This window comes from Pipistrellus hanaki, assembly GCF_964339955.1.
Source record: "Pipistrellus hanaki genome assembly, chromosome: 6".
NCBI classification, from domain to species: Eukaryota; Metazoa; Chordata; class Mammalia; order Chiroptera; family Vespertilionidae; genus Pipistrellus; species Pipistrellus hanaki.
The window spans coordinates 50316639-50333710 of record NC_140508.1 but is presented as its reverse complement, the minus strand read 5'-3'; the positions used below and the strand labels follow the sequence as shown (position 1 = coordinate 50333710).

General features: G+C 37.1%; 1 protein-coding gene across 5 annotated transcripts in view; it reads left to right on the top strand.

Moving 5' to 3' along the window:
• NETO1 (neuropilin and tolloid like 1) overlaps nucleotides 1-17072 on the top strand; it is an 89225-nt gene that overhangs the window by 42917 nt on the left and 29236 nt on the right. For 2 of the 5 annotated variants that reach the window (XM_084888309.1, XM_084888310.1), the window contains 2 exons: nucleotides 15323-15364; nucleotides 15481-15608. The exons of 2 other annotated variants lie outside the window; for them this stretch is intronic. In XM_084888309.1, the coding sequence (XP_084744435.1) occupies nucleotides 15323-15364; nucleotides 15481-15608 (170 nt within the window). Of the gene's footprint in view, nucleotides 1-15322; nucleotides 15365-15443; nucleotides 15609-17072 lie in introns of those variants that run through there. One more of the 5 variants, XM_084888312.1, reaches the window with a different exon arrangement.

Genomic DNA, 17072 nt, shown 5'->3' with positions numbered 1-17072 from the left:
GAGAAGGACATAAAGAACACAGAAGGCTCAGCTCTAAGCAACAACAAATAGAGAGCTAAGGAATGGAGAAGATATAGGGTGTCAAGCAGGGCTGCTGTTTCCAAAAGATTTAGGGCTATTTCCTGGGCAGGCAATGGGCAAGAGGGATATACATGAACAGGTAATGAAGGGCCTGTGCCATCCATATTGGTCATGGTTCTTCAGAGAAGCAGAGTCATTTATATATATGTATGGATATGTGGATATGTGGACTTCTCAGCCTCCAGATCATGTGATCCAATTCCTGATAATTGGATCACATGTTCTGGAGGCTGAGAAGTCCACATGTCCACAGTTGAATACCCAGGAGAGATGATGATGTAGTTCCAGCCCAAATTCAAAGGCCTGAGGACCAAGAGAGCCAATGGTATAGTGATAGTCAGAAGCAGGCAGACTCTAGACTCAGCAAGAGCCAATTTTTAGTCTAAGTCCAAAGGCAGGAAAAGGCTGATGTCTCAGCTCAATAGTCAGGCAGGAGGACTTCCCCCTTATTTTGTTTCCTTTTGTTTTCTTCAGGTCCTCAACTAACCCATTGATGAGGCCCACCCATACCTGGGAGGGCAATCTTGCAAGCTTCTTTACTCTATGGTTAAAAATCAATGTCATTTGGAAACACCCTCATGAACACACCTAGTTTAATGTTGGGTCAAATGTCTGGGCAGCAGATGGACCAGCCAGATTGACCCATGAACCATCATACCATCCTTGAAGTTCTCAAAGCTGCAGCAAGGAGATTAAAACTCTGTTGGGCAAACAGAACTAGTAGGACAGCCAATGAGCTGGCTCAGAGAGGAGCAGGGTTCTATTGTGTAGTTAGGTAAAGAGAGCAAAGGAGAATGCAGGTTGCATGCTCTGTAATTGATATCCCTTTCCAAGTATATGGTTTCTCTTTGTTTAATTCCACATTGAGGTCCATTGCAATGAGTTTAAATTTTACAAACATAAGCTTGTAAAATTTGATCCTAGTACATTTACTGCTGGGCTTTCCTGAAACATGAAAAGTACAAATCATTTATTCTCCTCTTAGTTTCTTTGTATAAATTAAATGAACATTAATGCAGAATCCATATGTCAAAAGGCCTCTTTAAGGTACCTTATAGATTTTATATTTTTCACTTTGTAGCTGTAGTGTAAAATATAGTCTTCACGTCCTAATAGTACAAAAGCAAAAGCAGAAACCTTTTGATCTTTCTGGTGCCAGAATCACAACAGCTACATGTTTAAGTTTTTATTGTGTGCACCTCTCACCAAGAAAATCAGTTTTAAAATAGAGGATGGAATGGTTTCTTTAACTAAAATAAGCTAAGAAAAATAGGTCTTGAAATATTTATATTTAAAGTCATGAAATCACGATCTTTTTCACATAAAATATAATTCAAATTTAATTTTGTGTACTTAAAGAAAAAAGTATACATTTTTGCTTTTATCATATTTTATTTAACAGTTTCTCTACATTTAACATTGCCTTTTATGCTTAATACTATTTAATTTTGTTGCATCTTTCATGTGGAAATTTTCATGGTAGTTGATAATAAACAATTTCAATGTTTAAGAAAAGGAGTTTTAACATAAAAATTAACAAATTAAATAACAGTGGTACTCAATATTTTTAAAATTTTAAGTCAGTTTCCTCAGATCCAGGTTTTTATTATGTATTCTAGTGTTGGCATTCTTGTTTAATTAAGGCTTTGATATGAGGGAAAAATAAATTCAGCATTGATATAAAATATTTTTTAAATCATAGCATTGTTTAGTTAATTGGTTCTCAACATCTCAGTATTTATATAATTCCTTAAAAATCTCTTCGTTTTCTGTAAAGCCAACAATATCAAATAAATAAGTAAACTAAGGTTTGTTGTCAATGTATGTACATCTTTGGAATGAAATGTGGCACAGTTTTTCTGTGGCAGGATTTTTTTTTACATGGCAGACCTCCATTATTCCTGCTGAGCAGGACATGATTGCCACATGATTGCTGGGGCCTTGCATCTGAGCTCTCCCGAGTAATTCTCACCAGAAATTGGGAAGAAAGTTTAGAGCCACAGTGAAAAAGAGAAAGTAAGCAGAAAATAAGATGAGAGAGAGGAGGGAGAAGTAATTTGAATCATCAGGGCATAAGTCAATGGCAGATAAAAAATAAAAGAATGGGCATGTCCATGTAAATCAGTGGAAAAATATAATTTATTATAGAGATATGTCTGTGAGTTTTAGGAATAGAATATATATATATATATATATATATATATATATATACTCATACATATGTGTGTATATATTTATACACACTGATATATTTGTTCTATTCTTTCTTTTAGCTAATTTTTAGTTTTTCTGTGCTGTTAAATATTGGAAAATTGAACATGTAATAAATTTTCAATGAATATCAGAAATTTCAAAAGAATGCATTGCTTGTTTGCTTCATTTGACTAATAGATAGAAGAAATTTTTATATTTTATACTGTATTTTCCCTAAGGAACTATCATAATATTATTAATAATACTTTAATGTAAATATTTTAATCATTAAGTTGATCATAACATCTCAATCAGTGATGGATCCTCTGGATTAAAAATTGCCTCATGTTTAACTTTAGAATCTGAAAATACTAGGATGAATAAAGTCTTCTTGTCTTCCAAAAATAGGCTTAAAACAGTCAAAGGTACATTCTATTCTGAAAATGAAATTGTATTTTTAGAATAGAATATTCATTTGAGGAAGAAATACATGCATGTGATGAGATGATGAGCATGAGGATGGTCCAATACCCTCATTCCCATAGTTGGCAGTTGGTTTGGCCACAGCCTTTCAGGTCAGCTTAGGTCAAACATTATATGCAAAGTTCTGGATGAAGGAAAGTCTTCCTCCAGAAAGGTGAAGAGGCTGGCCAGGATTCAGATGCCCTAAGGCTGTGGTTGGCAAACTGTGGCTCCCGAGCCACATGCAGCTCTTTGGCCCCCTGAGTGTGGCTCTTCCACAAAATACCATGGCCTGGGTGAGTCTATTTTGAAGAAGTGGTGTTAGAAGAAGTTTAAATTTAAATAATTTGGCTCTCAAAAGAAATTTCAGTAGTTGTACTGTTGATATGTGGCTCTGTTGACTAATGAGTTTGCTGACCATGGCCCTAAGGTGATGAGACTAGAATTAAGATGACCATAGTAGATGGAAAAGAGGTTTGTAGTGAGCAATTTTTATGAAGAATAATTGAAAACTCTTGGTGTCTTTTTGATTGAAGAAAGTGTAAAGTCAAGTTAATTTTATTTTTGAACTTTCAGCTCAGGTGATCAGGAGAAGGCTAAGGATTGATAAAAATGAAAAGTGTAAAGAAATATAACTGATGGGAGCTCATCAATCATACTCTGACTAAACAGGAGAGACCTAATTCTCCCTTCCAACCTAAAAATTATGATATTGATTTATACTGCTTCAGACCATTACTTTGGGGAGGACTTGGATTATATTCAGACTTCTTAATGAAATAACTTTAGGTGCTCTTATATTTGAGTGATAGAAAATTGAGCAAAGGGAGTCCAGATTTAGCCAATGTCTTAATAAACAACTGGGTATTCAACTGCAGCTCAAGGTCACCTGAATCACTCAAGGTTTTCATTAATCCAACACGATTTTTATAAATTATACAATTTTTTTTTTTTTTGTAAAAGCCAATGTTAGTATAGCACTACTAAAAATTCTAAGATACATTTCAGTGAGTTGCCTGAGTTGTATTTATGTGATATGGGCTGGAAATGTGTTTAACTTTTACAATTCTCAGATGATAAGTTTGGGGTCCAAGTGGACCCTAGCAGTCTAGTTCTGTCTAGAGCACCCCAATCTACAATTCTATCCAGTTCACCAAGAGAAGGGTTACATTTCTAAAAAAGAAATTCTTTCTGAAAGGCAGAAGCCTTTGAGGAGCTTTGGTCTTTCTTAATATATGGTTCAACTCCGGAGTCCCTACCCTGATCACTTGTATTCTCAAGTGGCATACTCATTATTCAGACACCCGCTGATACTTCCTGAAGCACTGTAATATCTAATATCGGGGAAATGAGTACCAAGGGTCCAAAGAGATGCAACAAATAGAGATGAGAGGATTTTGGGGAAAACATTTAAATACGAATTCTCCTATACTTAAAATGGGCCAAGGTTACTTGCTAGAGAAGAATAAAAGTAAGTGATAATTCTTTCAGATAGTTGCCTGCATCTAAGGACCTGAAATTTCCAGCCTTAACATTAGACACAATGCTTTCATAGTAGTGGTTTTATACCCATTTAGATTAGGTCAATTTTACCATTATCTAAAATGTGGGTGTAATTTCTGAGCTAAATTGAACTAAAAGATCTTTTTGTACCTAGTCTATGTTGTTATGTATTAAGGAAAAAGTAGGTGTTTGGACATTTATAAGTATCCTGCATTATTTGGCTATTTGTAAACTGGCATTAGGAACTATGTCAGAGTTTTCTGCAGGAATTCTTCAGCCGGTCTCAATCATTTGGGGAAGTGAGGTGAACTCCTTATTAACCCCTAAGTTAAATGCTGTCTAGTGGAAATAAGTGCAGTGTGCAGAGTAAGCAGCGGGGCTACAATGGTATTTGACTCTGCAAATAATGGCTTTAGAGCTGCAGTAATATTTTAGGTATATTTAAAAAATAATATTTTAGGTATTTTTTTTAATCCATTTATCAACCAGGAGCAAAAATTCAGAATTATATTTACATGGGATAACTCATATTTTAGAGCACTGCATACTTGAAGAAATCTATATTGTTATCTGTTATCCAGTCAATATTCCCAAGGTCCCCCTTTCCCCTTTTGCATCAAGCCCGGTTGATATTTTTATCGAAATTTTTAGAAAGAAGAAAATTGATGCCTGAGAAGGTAGGATTCTATCAATAATTGTTGTTACATAATATAGGCTCAACATCATTCAATCTTTCTGCTGAATTCTTTACAAAATAAATATCCAACCTATGTTTTGGTTGTATGTTTTGGTTTTGCTTTTAAATTCATTCTGTTTACCATAACATCCTTATATAAGGTTTTTAAAACTACTTGCTGGGTGTATCATTTTGTTTCCTTTAAGTCTCAGTCTTTCTATATCATTACTCACCATACATGGCTTTTATAAAAAAGTAAGTCGCAGCATTTTGTTGATTTGAAGAGCAGACGGATGATTAGAACTCAAAAGATTCTGACCTTGGCGAAATGAGATAAGCCTTGTGACTTAGAAATGAGGACACACTTACTCTTAATAACAGAATATGGTTACTTCAGCTCTTTCTCCAGACTAGCAGAGTTTATTCTCTTCTATTCATTCCATGGCTTTCTCCTGGATTTGTCAAGAGGTGCTGCCTGTGTGCTTTCACTCCAATCTATTGGAGGGAAGCACTTGGCTTTTGCATTTGCTTTCCCCAACCCAGTCCTGCGCTGGCTCTGTTGGCCCTTCTGCACTGCTGGTGCCTGGCACATCCACACTGGTGTCCTGGCCAAGGCCACCAACAGAGAATGCTCCCAATGCTCCCAATTAAAGGTCTTTCCAGCTCTGTTTAGAAGGGACAAGGCTCACCAAATTCAAGCACAAAAGATCTTGACTTGAGGCTCCATTTGCACGGCTTATACAGCTTTATTGTGTCCACACTGTATTTCTTTAGCTATAACTTTAAGGATTTCATGTGATACTTGCATTTATATTTCTAAAATCAAATGGAGAAAACCTACTTTTTCTTAGCAAATGTTTTTATTTTCTGTGACATTGTTTATCAGCACACAGTGACAGAGTGGGATGAAAGAGGCTGATGTGAGAATAACGCCACCCCCCACCACACAAGTGTACACACACACAAACCACACAACTTGTGTTGTTACCCCACATTTAGGTTTTAGCCCCTGCATGCTACCCCTCTGTAGCCTTGTACATGCTTGCTAGCCGTGTCCCCAAGAAATGCAGTTATTTGCTCCCAGACTCTCACATGGCATCATTTATGCTCTCACTCTTCTGGGCATAAAAGTTCGGACTCAGCTTCTTACTACTGCCGTGTATTAGCTCTAACCTCTCCTGTGGTCAATACCTTTTCCCTGATTACAAATCAACACAACTGTGGTTCAAAGATGGGCTTGTTCATTTTGGGTTTCACATGATTTAGGATGGACTTCCTTGGGCGAGTGAATGACGGTGTTCTGAGAGCATTGGCAGAGTGAAGTTTGCTCATAATCCATCAAGAACTTCCTGGTTTATCTTGGATATGAAAACAAAATGTCCTATGATAGCTAATTCAAATATGAAAACACCAGTTTTGAACAATCTGGTTTTCTTTAAATCATCTTTATTTACTTGTTTTTGTCCTTCCAATGAGTTCTTCCCTCCTTCCATCAAGTTTTTATTTTTATTTGAGAGTAAACGCATATTTTTCCCATAAAGCAATGCTATTGCCTTGTGACTATCAAAAACAAACATTGCAAAAGCTGACTTAATGTGAACATAAGCAAAATCCAGCTTCTGTGCACTCATTTATAAGAGTTGTTCTCCCAATTTATTTAATAATATAAATACAAACATTCTGAAGAAACTTTATATTTTACAGCTAAATAAGTAAAATAAGGAAGCAAGAAATCCATATGAGCCATGAAAATATCAATAACATTTAAAGGACTTCCAAGTTCCCTTCCTGAAATTCTTGTAAAGTTTGATTTCCTAAATTTCCTACATGAGTCAATTTGATGTTACTACTATCAAAAAAGAAGGCCAGGTATGTGAACTCTGTGCTGCCATTAAGACAGAAAGGCAAACTCCGTGTGAAGCTATAATTGCCAACCCAGTATTTCGAGGTAACAGTAAACCTTTAAAAAAGGTTTAAAATGTTGTACTATGATTTTATACTGGAGTGATGTTGCTTCCAGACAAGATTGAAATAAATCAGATCCTTACGATATGATGGAGCAAACTATTTTAGTACTGTGCTGTCAAGATTCTTTTGCAATTAATTTTAAAATAGCATCTTAAATTCAGTTAACTGATTTCAAAAACTATAAACACAGTGCTTTTCAATGTTGAGTAGAAAGCCGGGGATCAACAGTGGGGTGGGTTGCAGAGAAGCGAAGAAGGATGGAAATGTGAAAGTGGCCATTGACACGGATAGTTATCGCTGCCATGGTCTGTTTAATAAAGATATGCCCACAGACACACAGGACTTTCAAAAGTCAGTAGAGCCGAAACCGGTTTGGCTCAGTGGTAGAGCGTCGGTCTGTGGACTGAAAGGTCCCGGGTTCGATTCTGGTCAGGGGCATGTACGTTGGTTGCGGGCACATCCCCGGTAGGGGGTGTGCAAGAGGCAGCTGGTCGATGTTTTTCTCTCATCGATGTTTCTAGCTCTCTATCCCTCTCCCTTCCTCTCTGTAAAAAATCAATAAAATATATATTTTTTAAAAAGTCAGTAGAGATGAGAAGTGGAGACATTATGGCGCTAATGACATAATCCGAGATGTATAAGGTTGTGAAAGATTGAGAAGAATACTGATTAACTTTCTCTAAGAAGCTGTCAGGTAGTTGAGTTGTGCAAAGCAAACATATTAAAGGATCAAAGTTGACTTCTATAATCAGAGGGTTTTGTAAAGATAATTACATGGACAAGTCAGGCAATTACATTTCCCCATAAATGCTATTCCGGAAATGTTACTGTGTCCTGTGGTAATGGCATACTTGAGCTGTACACAAACAACATCCTCATTATAGCTTTAAAAAAAATAGTAAGTTTTAGAAATATTTACTGATTTGAGATATACAAATAGCTACTAAGTTATTTAGGTTATAAATTAAAACAAGTTGCATATTTCTAAAGTTATTGAACTCCCATTTTACTCATTTGTAAAATGAAGATGCTTCTGATTTGATTTAGTCATATTCTCATCAGATAAACAGTGATTCACTGAAAGTCATCTATAGCATGGCTGGTATTGCAGAAATTCCTTCAGGGTATGAAATACAAGCATTGCACAAGGCTGAGTTAAGAAATTGTAGCTTAGACAGTTTTGTTGGGAGAAGGCATTTATCTATGATACCAAGATGGGGTAGGTTAGAACAGAAATTCTGAAATATTGGGGTTTTGAAACCCTTATCCTCTTTTTAAAAATACTGAAGACCTCAAAGTGCTTTGGTTTATGTGGCTATATCATTCAATACTTATCATATTATACATTTAGGATAAAATTTTAATTAGCTATTTATTAATATATAGAAAATTACATTAATAAACCAATGATGTGTTAACATAAAAACATATTTTAAAAATTATTATATTGAAATATTATTTAATAAATATCAAAATAAAAACTAGGTAATTACAATGTTTCACACTTTTGTAAATCAACTTAATAATCTTGCTTATTAGAAGGCAATTAGATTCACACATCTGCTTCAGCATTAAGTCTGTTGCAGTGTGTCTTCATGGGTAAAATATATGAGGAAACTTCAGCCTTACAGAGATTTATAATTAGAAAAAGAAAACAATATTCTTGTAGTCTTTTCAGATGGATACTACTTCAAACCCCAAAAAGCAATAGTTTCTAAAAGGTTAGTTGCAATGAAGAATGTGAAATTCTATCAATGAATTTTTATATTCTGTTACATTAAAATCTATCAATGTTTTTTGCTCTTTGAATACCTCTTTAACATCATGCCTTACTAGCTGACAGTTATTGGATCACAGTTATGCATATCTTCCAAATGTTGACACATTTCATTATTTAAGGCAACAAATAATATTTGTTCAGATCAACAGTCACACTTAAAAATTCTCAAGGCTTGAGAAACTGTCAAATACACATTGATTGCTTGAATTTTATCATTTGCAGCCAACATTGTCAATTGTTCCCCTTAAAGTCAACACATTTACTATATTCAGCCTGAAGCAAAGATGTGCACTCAAAATTTTAAATTAAGAAAAAAGTAATTTTTAGTCCTTCGTCAAGGATACTTTTTTTAATGATTTGAGAGAGAAAGAGATAGAGATGTGAGAGAGAGAGAGAGAGAGAGAGAGAGAGAGAGAGAGAGAGAGAGAGAGAGAGAGAGGGAGAGAGATGAAAGAGAGAAACTTTGATTTGTTATTCTACTCATTTATGCATTCATTGGTTGCTTCCTATATGTGCCCTCACCAGGAATTGAACCTGCAACCTTGGAGGAAGGTCTAACAAACTGAACTACCCGACCAGGCCTCATTAAGAAGACTTTTAAGTCAAATATTTCTTGCCCCACAAATGCATGGAGATAGTTATGCAGGCAATGCTCACCACGAAAATTGGTGCTGTTGTTTCGTGTTAGGGCATCAGCAGTTTCATTCACCATTGACTTTGCTCCATCAACACAGATGTTCTCCTACAAGCCATAAGATCTCAGTTATCCAATGTTTTGAATACTTCATCACTCCATTTTGCTGCCAAGCGGACACATAAAAGCAGCCTTCGATGATTGCCCCATGCTGAAACTGGACAAATTTAAGCAAAATAAGCCAGCTCAACTATGTCTGCACATCTGTCTATTTGTTACATCAATAAGATATTAACTATGTCTTCTTGCTTCACCTAAAATTGAAAATCAGAGTGCTACTGTATGGTTAGAAAGCAGCTGTGTCCTGTGATTTTTTTCCCCCCCACTGACTTTTATTCAGTAACCATTCAGCAATTGCAGCTGTTTGATTAGTTTCCTGAGAATCTGTGTGGGCTTCTCCAGTCAATGCAACACACTTTTTTTTGTAAGATACTCCAGCAACTTTGTCATTTTTAGTTTGAGAGTGGTGACAAACAAGTTTAAGCTTTTATTTCTTTTTGTTTTGAAATACTACTTTTTCAAAAAGAACTTCCTCCATACAAAAAAATAATATAGAATAACTATCCTATATAATAAAACCCTAATATGTAAGACAACCGAACGGCAGAATGACCATTCGCTATGATGCGCACTGACCACTAGAGGGCAAATGCTCAACATAGGAGCTGCCCCCTGGTGGTCAGTGTGCTCCCACAGTGGGAGCACTGCTAAGCCAGAAGCTAAGCTCATGGCTGGCGAGTGCAGCAGCAGTGGTGGGAGCCTCTCCCACCTCTAGGGCAGCGCTAAGGACTCTTCGGGGATGTCTTACTCCCGGCTTAAGCCCGTTCCTCTAAGCAGGCAGTTGACCATTCCCCAATGGGTCCCAAACTGTGAGAGGGCACAGGCCGGCCTGAGGAACCCCCCTAAGTGCACGAATATTGTGCACCGAGCCTCTAGTTTTCTATAATATGAAGCATATTATTATATACTTACAATTATTGTATTAACATTTATTGTTTTGTTATAAAATGAATTTTAAAATATTGATGTGGTTTCTTTAATGTGAAAAGATGCATTGCAGACTTTTGAAAGAAAAAGTAGAAGATTTTCTTTCCTGACTCAATGGCACCATGCCACATCTAAAAATGCTGAAAAGAAATTTTAAAACAGTTCATTGACTCAAGTATGTGAAGAATCTACACCAAAACAAATGACAAAATTATAAGTAAGAAACAAAAGTACAATACAATCTTTTCTTTTCCAGGCTTTCTGGATATTAAAATTTAGCTTATTGTGTGTGATACAACACATTTTGAATCAACTGATTACAAGAACTAGCTCCACTGTAGCCTCATTTTGAGATCAATCATTAAAGAAAAAGAACTGAATTTTTCAAATATAAATATGATGAGCTCTTTGAAATCCAACAAATATTTGTTACAGCTTAAAACTAACAGTGAACAATACTGCCACCGCATCTTCATGGATGAGTTATCGTATCGGCTAGAGAAGCATACACAATAGCTGAAATATTTCACTTTTCAAGAGCTAATTATGTCTATATTTGAAATATTCAATACTTTTCAAGCAATTCTCTGTTTCCAAATAATGTTGCAATCAAACTGTCACAATAAAATTACTAGAAAATATTTTTTTCTGCCTGAATCACAATAAGGCAAATTATTGACATTTATAAAGTCGAAGAAATGATAGCTTTTGTCATTTGTTTGTTTCTTGTACATAGCTTTTCCATTTCATTTGGAGTAGATTTCTCCTTTCCATAAGTAAGAGACCTTTAAAATGCTCTGTGTCATCTTTTTTTTTTATTGTTGTTGCCACCTTTAGTCATAGACAGTACAATGGTGGTGGAGAAAGTGAGTCTTTCAGTCCAGTGGAAGAATATGGCCAACAAAATATAAACAAATAGAAAAACAATAGTAAACTATAGTAACAAAAAACAAACAACAACAACAACAAAAAAAAAACGATACAATTGTGAACAGGGTCACCCAGGAAGACCTTTCTAAGAATATCATATTTGATATAAGAACTGAAAACTGAGAAAGATCCAGCTTTTCAAAGACCTGAGAGAAAAACAGACAGGAAAAGGTTTAAGTTCAAATCCCTGAGAATAAGAACAGCCTGGGGCCCTGAGAAGCTGCAGAAAAGAGAAAGGTCAATGTGTCATGAGGGGAGAGAACGGAGGTGAGCAGTAGTGGGTATTTGGGGTCAAGTGGTCAGGGGCAAGAACACGGGGCCTTATAGTCTTTGAAAAAGTGTTCTTGTTTTATTCCAACAGCAATGGAAAGCCAGAGTGTATCATGATTAGATTTAAATTTATATGTTTAAAAATGTATTCCAGTTGCTTAGTGGAGAGTAGATTGGGAAAGGGGGTTTAGAATAAGAGATAACTTAACCAACTTCACTGCACTTGCACATAATAGTTTGTCATTATCCTTGAACAATCCAAGCAATGAGTCCATCATAGTATTCTTAAATTCAGTGTCAGCTGTTTATACAATATTTGTTTGTTTTCACAGATTGTATGGGACATTAGTTATGGTGCCATTAGTTATGATTATATGACTGGTGGCTAATTCAAATGGATTTGCAGAAACAATTTTTTCTAAAGTTTTTTTTTTTTTTTTTTTTTTTTTTTTTTTTTTTAGACTATCAGTGCTTTAATACAAAGACAAAAATAAATTTTCAATTCCAAGAACTGGCATTTCTCTCAACATTGTCTGGCATGAGTTATAAAAATGACAGTTAGCCTTCAACTAGAAAATAGAATACCAGCCATGTTTCCACATGATCATAGGAACAGCCGTGCAAGGCTGAAACATTCTAATCCAAAAGGAGGTACTGACTAATAACGACTATTAAGCATTATTCAAAATAGTAAAAAGGTTATAATCAATAATAAAGAATCTAAATAACAGAGGTGAGCAAACTGGATGTCAAAATAAGGAAAAATGTGGATGGTCTCTTCAATATCAACAAACAGCCTTGTGGTGACAACCCATCTGAGTAATTGTACACAAAGCATGGTTCTTTTCTTATACACAGTAGGTGTTAAATATACATCGTTTGAAAGAATAGCCAAGTGCCTATTGAGTTACATGAAGGGAAAAACCCTGCTAGGGGTGTCCTAGTCCTGGGTAACTATGTTGCCCTCATGTCTACTTCTTTCATGGAAATTGCATTCAGGTACTTCTTTCTTCCTTTTCCAGAAAGTTAAGAGAACTCTTTTTAAAGAATTACAGGAAGTAATTTGTATCTTGATGCAAATTGTATGGCCACTTTCTAATAATGTCCCATAATAAACTGAGTCTAAATAGCAGGTGATATGACTAAATTGTATCATGACTGACCCAGGTCTTCCATTTAATGGAACAGTGAATGCTATGGTTTAACAGGCACACAAACAACAATCTATGACAAGTACTGTTGGTCTTCAGTTGTGGGTTTAATGCATCCACACAGACACATGGATGTACATATACACACATAGTCTTAACATCCAGAACTAACTCCCTCCAGAAAGAGCACTACCCTTTTATATTTCAACCCTCGACTATTGCTGAGCAGTATCTTGAAAAATACAGTGTGGGGCAAAAGTAGGTTTACAGTTGTTTATATAGAAATAATCAATCTACACTAATAAAAGAGAAATATGTAAATTGACCATCACTTTGCACCACCCACTAGCCAATCAGGAGTGAGTATGCAAATTAGTGGGACAAAGATGACAGCAGCCATGAAGCCAGTCAGAGCGTGTGGGACGCTTGGGTCCCTCCTGATGATGGAGAAAGCCAAGCTTCCCACCTGCTCTGGCCAGCTGTTGAAGGAGGGGCTTGTGGGTGGTAGTCACAGAGCCAGCCTGAGGACTTGGTTACCAAGGCCAGCTGCTGAGGTTGGGGCCTGAAAATGGGCCTCAGCCCCTTACCTTGGCTGGCCACATCTCCATGGGGTGAGGGTCCTTGCTTAAGGGCATGGCCAGCCTGCAAACAACCATCAGCCCCTTACCCAAGCTGGCCAGGCACCCCAGTAGGGGTGCCACCCTGAAGGAGGTGTGCCCAGCCTGAAAACAGCCCTCAGTCCCTCACAAAGAATTTTCAATCATTGTACTGTTGATATTTGGCTCTGTTGACTAATGAGTTTGCTGACCACTGATGTATACTAATAAAAGGGAATATGCTAATTAGACTGGGAGACCTTCCAGGAGACCTTCCGGACATTCTTCTGGACAAAGCCGTGGTGGTGGGGCTGAGTTAGAGGTGGTTAGGGGCCAAGAAGAGAGGGCAGTTGGGGGCAAGCATTCTGGCAGGGGGGAAAGTTGGGGGTGAACAGGCCAGCAGAGGGGTACAATTGGGGGCAAGCAGGCCATCAGTGGGGGTCATTTGGGTGCAATCAGGCCAGCGGGTGGGGCAGGTGGGGTGAGCAGGCTGGCAGTGGGGGGCAGTTAGGGGCAAACAGGTTGGGGGGGCAGTTGGGGGTGAGTAGGTTGGGGTGGGGGAAGTTAGGGGTGAGTAGGTCAACAGGCAGAGTCATTAGGGGCAATCAGGCAGGCAGGCAGGTGAGCAGTTAGGAGCCAGCAGTCCTTGATTGTGAGACGGATGTTGACTGCCCTCTACAGGGATTGGGTCTAAATGGGCAGTCAGACATCCCTCGAAAGGTATCAGATTGGAGAGGGTGCAGGCTGAGCTGAGGGACACCTCCCCTTTCTCCCCCCATGCATGAATTTTGTGCACTAGGCCACTAGTCATGAATAAATAACAATACAAGCATAAAATCTGTATTTCAAATATTCACAACTGTAAACCAACTTTTGCCCCACCATGTATTTCTAACTTTACAAGATTTTAAATTTATAACAGATATCCTAGTAGTAAAATAAAATTAAATTTCCGAGTCATCTTTTAAATTGGACATGATGTGACTCCAAGATAAATTATAGGCTTTGAAGCCTTTGCCCATAAATAAAAGAAAATCCAGTTCAAAATAACTGAGAGTAGAAGGACTCATATTATTCTTAATGCAGAGACCCTCAGGGGAGCATGACTGCAGAAGGTTACTACCAAGCCCAGTGAACAGGTAAGGACGCACTTCTCCAGCTCTCTATTCTACTCATCTTGAGCTCACTGTCAATATGCATACCTTGTCACTATTATTATTCTGGAGGAAAACTTTCTCAGAAGCCCTCCCGTGAGCTGACCTTTTTATCATGAGTACTGCATGCCTTTTTCAAAATCAATTCCCAGGCATAGAAGGGAGACCATCATTTTGGGTTTCTATCACCTAAGGACTCCTCCGAGGCTCATGAGAATGGAAGCTACCCTGGCATTAATGTGCAGACAATGAACAGATACCTACACCTGCTCGGTTGAGAGGAAGCAGGGGAGAATGGGTGATAAGTAGACACAACATGGCATGAAAAGTTAGGGAAAAGATTGGATGAAAAAGAGATTGTGCAGTCCACTGGAGCCTTAGGTTTTACATCTTAACTCTGTGCTTTCAATATTTCATTTGAAAATTGTGTTTCAATAATTGATAGAATCTTTCAAATCAGACAAAATACTAGTAGTTGTATCTAGAATAAATGAAAGTTTACCCAAACTTTGAATTATCTATTGCGTATATTTTACAAAAATACCTATTGTCCAATTATGGACTTAGAAATAATAAGTTAGATTCATATCTGATGATTTGAGGACAGAATGGCATTGGAAGGTTAAAAAAAAAGATTATTTTATATTGATAAAAACTCTATAGTGATAACAATATATTATATAAGTTAACATTTCAATCAATATTATCATGCAATTCTGATTTAAGCATTTAATTTCACCTAATGTGGATTTTTAGGCAGATTTCTGAATCACTTAATGGTATGTTACACAGCACCATGTAATGGTATGTTACTCAACATTTATTATTCTCTAATAAATGCAGAATAACATTAATTGTCTTTTTCTCAATTTTTAAGATCCTGAATTTAAGGACCTTGGAGTTTTGAAACCATTACCAGGTTGGTAAAATAGATTTTTAATAATGTTCAGAGGCCTTTGTTTTCTGCTATGAAATATACTTTTGGTTTATTATTCAAGCTCCATTTTTGTGTTTGTTTGGCATTTTGTTATTTAGTGTGTGAGTTTGAAGTGGGCGGTCCTGAAGGAATTGTGGAATCTATACAAATTATGAAGGAAGGCAAAGCTTCTGCTAGCGAGGCCGTTGATTGCAAGTGGTACATCCGAGCACCTCCACGATCCAAGGTCAGTCTCAAGGTCAAACCCAGACTGCACAGTTGACTTGGCGAGTGTCTACAGCCTGTACAACCTTCCAGCAAACGGGATGTGCTCATTGCATTTCAGAGCACCACAATAAGCTATCATTTTATTTGGGTTTTGAAATGCAACTTGTCTTCCTCCGTTTGGTGTAACTTTCATATCATAAGTAATATGGAGATGGTGCTAAAGATCATTAGATATTCTGAACAATAGACTCTACCATAGCTCTACTCCTCTGAAAAATGTATTGAAATGCCATCCATAAGCAAAGATTCTAAGTATAATTAAACTTATGCTTTTTAACCTAAAATCACATTGAGGAAAGAAATACTCGGGATTTACAAATCCACAGATCTCTGGCAGATAAAATAGACCCGTGAAAAGATCCCTGGCAAACAGGAGAGTGTTAGTGATACCTGGAAGTGAGTGATGCAAGTGACCGAATCTATATCAGGGAAAACAGTTTTCCCTGTGGCAGAGGGGATAACAGTATGTAGCAATCCCCATCATGGAGAGTGTGATGGTAGGCAGATGAAGGAAACTGTACCTGTAGATACTGCAGAAGTTGGTGGCTGGATATTTAGGACAAAGGGAAGAAGGGTCATCTTTGAGGGAGTCCGTATTTCAGGATATATTTTTGTCTTTCTTCACTTGGTTTCTCCTGCTAGGACTCTGGGATCTGCATATAATTTGGAAGTGTGGCACCTTTCCCCCAAACCTTAAGCATGGAGGTTCAGAGACCATGCTCCACCTCCCAGCTTTATCACTTGCAGGTCACTTTGCATCTAAACAAACCTTTGAAAAAATTAATTGCGTAGCCAAGAAAGGCAGTGAGTGGTTCCTTCTTAAAAAAACCAGAAGACTATTGGTGCCATAAAACTCAACTCACTTCATCTGTTTACAAAGGAGCTGGGTTGCTCTTTTATGTTCTTTGACATAATCTGTGGTTTCATGTGCACGTGCTACATTTTTCTTAAACTCTGTGAATGAAAGATTTTTTTTAAGTATTTTTTTTCAACTGGACATATATGAGTTCCACCTTATTGTCACAGCCAGCATCTTCATCACTGTCACTGTTACAGAGAGGGATTTAATGGGAGTATAAACACACACCTTCTCCCAGCTGGTAAATAGGCTGTCTTTTGTACAATCTCGGAACAACAATACCAAATGTACCTGTCTGTTACAGAATTTGACATTCTATAACCCAAATGGGAAGCCACCTGCAGAGCTTGACAAAGATGGCTCAATTGTGACAGGCTTTCTCTGTTAAATTAAAGGTTACAGTATAAGGAAGTAGCTTTGAATAACTGGATAAAAGCAAGAACTGGAGGTGACTGCCTATGTGGGTTTTCTATTTTTATGGAGTTCCTAGCAGCTTATGAGAAAAGATGATCAAAGTAAAAATTAAACTGGAACTGGCTCTGGGTGAATATTTGAATGATAACT